General features: G+C 35.6%; 1 protein-coding gene across 1 annotated transcript; it reads right to left on the reverse strand.

Moving 5' to 3' along the window:
- Positions 1 to 2233: 2233 nt before the first annotated feature.
- LOC108676817 (28S ribosomal protein S14, mitochondrial) lies at positions 2234 to 5695 on the reverse strand. The gene is made up of 4 exons (XM_018164956.2): positions 4974 to 5695; positions 4321 to 4512; positions 3799 to 3902; positions 2234 to 3052 (listed from the first exon to the last, which is right to left on the reverse strand). Exons 1-4 carry the CDS (start codon positions 5193 to 5195, stop codon positions 2971 to 2973), a joined length of 600 nt encoding a protein of 199 aa, XP_018020445.1. The 5' UTR covers positions 5196 to 5695; the 3' UTR covers positions 2234 to 2970.
- Between the last annotated feature and the right edge of the window lie 1314 nt (positions 5696 to 7009).

The raw sequence follows: 7009 nt of genomic DNA on the forward strand, positions 1-7009 counted from the left end.
AGGGGGGGGGGTCACATTGTGTCGCAAGGAAAAGGATAGAATAGAAAGGGAGGAAGAGGGAGGGAGTGGGGAAATGTCCCAGCGTACAGTCACGAGCCGGAAGAAGCTTCACTATGGAGATTAAGTTGACGCTTAAGCATTCAAAATCATGCATTCGCTGCTCGAGACTATTTCTACTTGAATGAAAGTAAATAGAAACAAAAAAAAAGTAATAGCTACAGAGTTGTGAGACAAATTTTCGTGAGGAAATTTAGTTCAGTAACAACTAAAAAGCTTGAAACAGGGCATAGCGATATGGGTCATGTACATAAATCCAGGTACTTATGCTACCCGAGAAAGCAGCATGAGTAAGATGATAATCCAGCATTAGCTTTGGTTCGTTAGTACCTTCCGGTAGCAGCGCTTTTCTCACGGATTTTGGTCGTCAGGTAATCTGACAAACCCAAGGCGGATTGTTTTTGAAAATGTGAATGGGGGAGTAACCTTATTTCTACAGCAGGAAGGGGGGAAAATCTTGGAGTCACTGCACTGAAGCAAGACAACAACAGGAAATAAATGTCACAAGATGACAGGTGAATAAGAAAATTAAGAAAATTCTGTGTGTGATGTTCGAAATATGAAAAAGGAATAGTGTGAGGAGAACAGAGTAACGGAGAATATATAACAGACGGGAATTAGAAGCAGAGAAGAGCAAGTGAATGTTGTTCCATAACCAGGTTATGGATTCAAGAGGCTGCATACGAGTAGGTTGATTTAATGATTCCGATTGATCATGACCCCATACCAATCGCAACGATTATTAAATTTGCACTTTGAAAAGCATGAAGACTCGAGGAAAAATAACTGAAAGTACTAGAGCGTTAATCTATAATACCATAAATAAAGGTTAGCGATAAGGTACCAAGTACTTGATAACGCATGATAGCTCATCAAGGCAAACACTTCGAACGATGAAATTGTTGCTACACAACTGTTTCTTAGATTATACGACTATTCGTGAGATAAAATTTCACACAATTACTGACAAACGTGATAAAAGCGTGCAGAGGATTGCTTTCAATTTTTCTAAACAGGTAATCGTGAAGAAAGAAGAAGCATTAAACCTAAACCGTTTTATTACCATGTCAATAGGCAAATGTTGTTAGATAGGGATGAAAGTTTGAGCTCATTGGCTTCTCGCTAACTTATAACGAAATAAAATCCGTCGCATTCACTTTCCAGAATTTGACGGCGTCTGGTAAAAGAATCCCAACTGGAAGATACATGTATATAATTTTTTAAAATGAACAAAAGCAAAATTGAATTATGAGCGATTCACTGGTAGCAAATGACAAGTTACGCAGTAGCAGGATTTAAAATTACATATATTTTACTTGATAAAAAACAATACAGGAATCAATTTCTTCAAACTTTCTCAGATTCTCAGTACAATTGAGTCATATCTATCGAAGAAATTTATCAGAATGCAGCAGCCAAGGTCGCCAGTTCGAAAATAACAGATTATTCCATTCGTGAATTACTAATGAATACAATGCATAATAAAACAAACAACAGTGTAGCCGAATTTTAGATAATAAAATACATCTAGTGAGAAATTAGACTATTTCTAGCGATTGAAGTTGGTCATCAAACGCCCAAACGCAAATTCCATTACGTAGGAGCATGTGACGTCACCGTTGACTCAGCAGCCAACAGGCGGGCTAGCATTCTTCGCAGCCGCAGCTCGGTAGGAATTCGCCTACGCCATCTTTTAATCGTTGTAACTAGAAACAAATACTTATTTAATCAAATTAAACGTTTTCAAACTTGCAGATAAATCAAATTTTTTTCAATTAAATAACAAAGTTACGAACGAAAAAATACTGGTACAAATGGACTAGTTTGTGTGCGTACCACATAGCACGAGATAACCGGTCCAACATAACACGTGGAGAACCATAGCGTAGTTGGTACCCCTGACATGAAAAAATAATTTCAATAAAAGGTCAATGACCGCATAAGAATCAAATACCAATGTATTTTGAGAAATTTGCCGCTGACTTAAAAAAAAATTTTCTGAGCGTTTGATTGTTCATGAAAAGACTAGTTATATATAACGCGGATGCTCTGATTCATCTAATCAATGCTTGAGAAATTTCATACTAATCTAGCATCCGCAAGTTGAGCAATATTGAATTTATAATTTTAGCACCCTTTCCAAATGGTGCACGTGAGGAAAATAATTAGACAAGACTGGTTGTGGCAGGGAGCTTCATTATAGTGTAAATAACGCGTGCCTTACAGTACAATGGACCTTCATTACAGTACAAATAACTTACACAACAAATCAATTTTCATTCAGCATTTAATATTTACAAATAGACATGTTCGGAGCTTCGGAACAAACGCATCGCAAGTTCGAATTCTCAACAAACAGTAGTGATTGTTCAGGTGCTGCAGACAAATAACCACGGCACTGACGTAATTCCACAAATAAACACGGTCATATTTCAATACATCTCGTGGCTCTCCTCTTCACTATGTTAATGTCTATAAATTTATAAAATACAAATAAACTAAGTGTAATATGAATTCCACGTGCAATCGAGCTATACACAATAATTTCGGAAGTGTTACGAAAACGCAAAAAATTACATTTCTGATCGATTTGAACAATTAACCAGCAAGCACATGATGGTGAAATACCGTTTCAATTCAACTAGACAGAAAATTTAGTTGAAAACTAAGTTAAGCATTACTAAAATAAATAAAAGTGATAGTTAACTCTTCGCTGGCATTACAAATATTAGGTATAGCCGACGGTCATTGCATTCATAGGACCTACCTAGATTGAAGGATAAACCAGCCGTCCAAGTATTTTTATAATCGCTTCAAATTGAACAACCAAAAAACTCACAACTAGAAATTGTTCATATTTAAAACGCACACTATAACATGAGTTGTTGTAGGCTCATCAAGCGAGAAATTATTCTACCTCCAGAAGGCCCATTGTACTCCAGACAATTTATTGTAGTCTGCCTCGTGACGCCACACGATGCGAGAAAGTTTCCAGCTGCACATGAAGACGTATTGTTATGGTTTAAGAAGAGCAAAGTGAAGACTAAATTCTAAAGCAACGGGTAAATTATTCCGCTCGAGTATTCGTTTATTTTATAAGCAATCACAATGCAAATATTATAGTATTGTTGAAAAGAACATGCCAGGGCGTTTATTTGGGTATATGCGATTCATTACTTAGAAAGAGATAACTGAGAAAATGCCAAATAGATGCCGATTATTGGTGGTAATTAAACAAGCGAGGAGAAAATTGCGCATGATTTGTTTGAATCAAGTTATATTCAATAATATTGTTTTTTTTTTCTAGTCAGAAACTGTCAGAAAATGACAACGCACAGCCCATCACCTTGTCAAGATCTTGCTCAATTCGAAAAAAAGCACATAAAATACAACAAAAATAGCACTGCATTTTAATAAAGCGTCACGTATAACATCAATTCTATCACGCTGATTCACTTTTATTCCTTTTGATTAGTTCTGGATAGAATTTTCGGTGCTAGCCGACCACCCACTCTTTCCCGTGCAAGCCCACACTCACTGCCTGTGCTAGCCCTCACTCACTCTGTCCTGTGCTAGCCCTCACTCACTCTGTCCTGTGCTAGCCCTCACTCACTGTCCTGTGCTAGCCCTCACTCACTGTGTGCTGTGCTAGCCCTCACTCACTGTGTGCTGTGCTAGCCCTCACTCACTCTGTCCGGTACTAGCCCTCACTCACTCTGTCATGTGCTAGCCCTCACTCACTCTTTCACTAGACCTCTAGGTCTGGATGTGACTAGACAGCGTGGATGCATCCTGGTCCAGTGATGATTGAGCGGCATAGTCTTTAGCTCGTCCTTGGCATCCTCCTGTCACATACCAACAAAATTATATTGGGTGGTAACAATTATATAACAATTTAAATAATTGCTATGAAATCATATAGTTAATATTGGAAATGAGTTCATGATTAGAATAACAAATCAATTAATGACCTTCCATGAACTTATGAAGCAAAGTATTTTTTCAGTTTCAAGAATTATCACACACAAATAAATACATGAAATAGATTATTTGTGAAATGGCAACATTGGTGCCCGAATAAAAAATGTTTGATAGAATAATTGATTTACAATGTTTCTGAAGGTCAGGTTGACCCATGAGTAGACAAAGGAAACAAGCATTCACTGTTGATTAAAAAATAAAATTACAATTCATGCAATATTCACCAAGAAAGTAATTTTACAATTCTTCCGTAATAAACCTTAAAATACATTTCTTACTTACCACTATTTCTCTGGGTAACAGATGAGGCACTCTCATCATTGCAACAACATTTGCTCTGTGGAAATTATTTTCTTTTACAGTTTTGCGTATTCTGACGTCCTTGTCCATCTTATGATTTGGGTACTTCAGAGGAAAAGCTGACAAGGCTGCACTGCTGTGCAGACTGCCTGCACTTGTGTAGATCACACTACACTGTGAAAAGAAAGAAATTTATGAATAAATCTAACTTTTTCAAGAATATGCTAATCAAGGTCAAAATCTATGTCAAGACAAGTACAGCAAATTAAAAAATAGATTAATTCTTTCACACTAGTTTTGGAAGAGACCAGATCATTAAGAGGGAGTCTGAAGAGATTTTTTAGAAGAAAAAAAAAACCTTGAAAACACATTTATAAGCTGGTGTTACCAAAACCCAAGCAACACCAAAAATTTTTTAAATGAAGTTTTATCAATTTATTAGTAAAAAAAGCTCCACTGTAACTAGATTTTTAATTTTTCACTGAGTTCTACAACAAGTAACATAGGTATTATTTCACATAAATTAAAATACAAAAATAGTTTTGTACTGGCTTTCAAATCCTAGAAAGAAAGTAACTCAATAGGAAATGTATAAATTTAAGCATATTATATCTTGAAATAAATACTGTACGTACCTTTGAAGTATTTCTTGTCAGTTGAAGGATATGGCAGTAACTTTGAAGTGAAGGAACCACCATGGTTGCTTGAGGAGTAGTAGTTGTTGACAATAAATGCAGTAGGAGTAACACAACAAGTATCAACAATAACTTAACTCCCAGTTTACCTGAAAAAAAAAAACGAAATATGATGAAAAAGTTGTTCAACAGCTTTGACCTACAGCTACAAACCACTGCCATGTAGTGAAAATTAGTGTATATTTGAGAAACCAGACAGCATTTAACATAAAAACTGCATCAAGTCCAGTCTCAAGACAAAATACATGACATCAAATCAGGTCCTGCTTTGACAAGATTTATCATTACCTCTCTAACATTAAAAATTGATTAGCCAATTATTGGCATTGAATAACAATTCATGCATTCTGTAATTCTTAATTATTTTCTTGCATCACTCTAAGAAAACTACTTTATTATCCAAAAAAATATGCCACTAAAATTTTGCTTTAGCTTCTCAGCTAATTGAATTAAAACCTTTTTCTGTCAGTACCTACGTACAACTAAAGTTATTAGTAAAGTTGCTTCATCAGGAGTCTTTCAATATCATGTGTGTGATGTTAATGGTATAAACAAAATTTGGCTTTGGTTCACAAAGTTTTTTCACATTATGATAAAATGAATGAAAATTAGAAGCCTCTAACTTGCCACAATGAATGCAATCCATGAGTTCAAATATGCCCTGCATTGACTTTACAATATCATGAACTATCTATCATAAGGTTCATTTGGATGCAGCTCATTGTAGTAGTAGCTATAAATGGTTATTACAAACCACCACAACTATTCCGCTAGTGGCCTTAAGTATTATGGAACTGGCTGTTTTATAAGCCACTAGCAAGTAAGTTGTAATAAAGTTGAATGCATTTTGTTATTAGAAAACTTTTGAAATGTACAAGATTTAAAAGGCAGTCATGTTAAGTATATAGCTCCCAAACTATATTTCCACTTTTTTCATTGAAATTTATTTGATTTATGAATTTACTTATAAGTAAACTGTGAGGACACCCCCCACTCCCCAGGGTAATAAGGGACACCCCAAAAAATGCATTTACAGTAAAACCTTGGTTAGCAAAGCATCCACCAATCCAATTAACAAAAAATATGATTAACAACAAAGAATTTTTATTACATTTACCTTACTCAGTGAAAAAAATTTTACAAATGGAAAATTAATGCATAGAATTGCATAGATACAATTGTGCACTGGGCAACATAGACTGAAAAGTAATTAACCTTAACTATAATTTATTTCTCTAAATATATGATGGTCATCACTAAAATATTCCTTTCTATTTCTGGTTTGTTTGATATTTTTCAAGATTTTCTTTTGTTATAGTGAATTCACTTGACTATTAAAATGGTGTGAAATTACAAGCCCACTCCTGTAAGCTTACACTTACAGATACAGAAGAAATACTATATGGCTGCTGATATGAAGCCCACACTCAGGAAGATGTATATGAACGGGGAAATTTCCCGTGCATAAATAGTTTTTTGAAGCCCTAGGTCAGCGCAGTTCGCGCAAATCACGGTTATTGATTCCACACCACGCAGCACTCGGCGCGGGCCGCGGAGCCGTCCGACACAGTTCTGATTTAGACACAGTTTTCATTTGGATGGAATGGCAACATTGTCTGTAGATTTTAAGTAACACTGAAGCCAAAATTGCCAGATGGTATATTTCTATACCTACCAGATTTCACAATCTGGTATTTTCAGGTGTCTGGTATGAATATTTTAGATCTGGTATATATGCCTAAATCTGGTATTTTTTTTCTGACTTACTGCAAATTTACTGCATCAAGTTCCACCTCTGAAGTTTGAACTTCCTCCTGCATAGGCGTGGATTATATTATTATTTATATAGATTGCCTTTGGAGCGGCGCGATTAGAGCTTTCTTGCCATTTTTGGAACCGCAAGTTTACCGCTTGATGAAATAACCCCAATCTAATTGTTAACATTTAACAAAATTGCTTGCTATTTAATTTGACAT

Source organism: Hyalella azteca, unplaced genomic scaffold (assembly GCF_000764305.2).
Source record: "Hyalella azteca isolate HAZT.00-mixed unplaced genomic scaffold, Hazt_2.0.2 contig4609, whole genome shotgun sequence".
Classification (NCBI taxonomy): Eukaryota; Metazoa; Arthropoda; class Malacostraca; order Amphipoda; family Hyalellidae; genus Hyalella; species Hyalella azteca.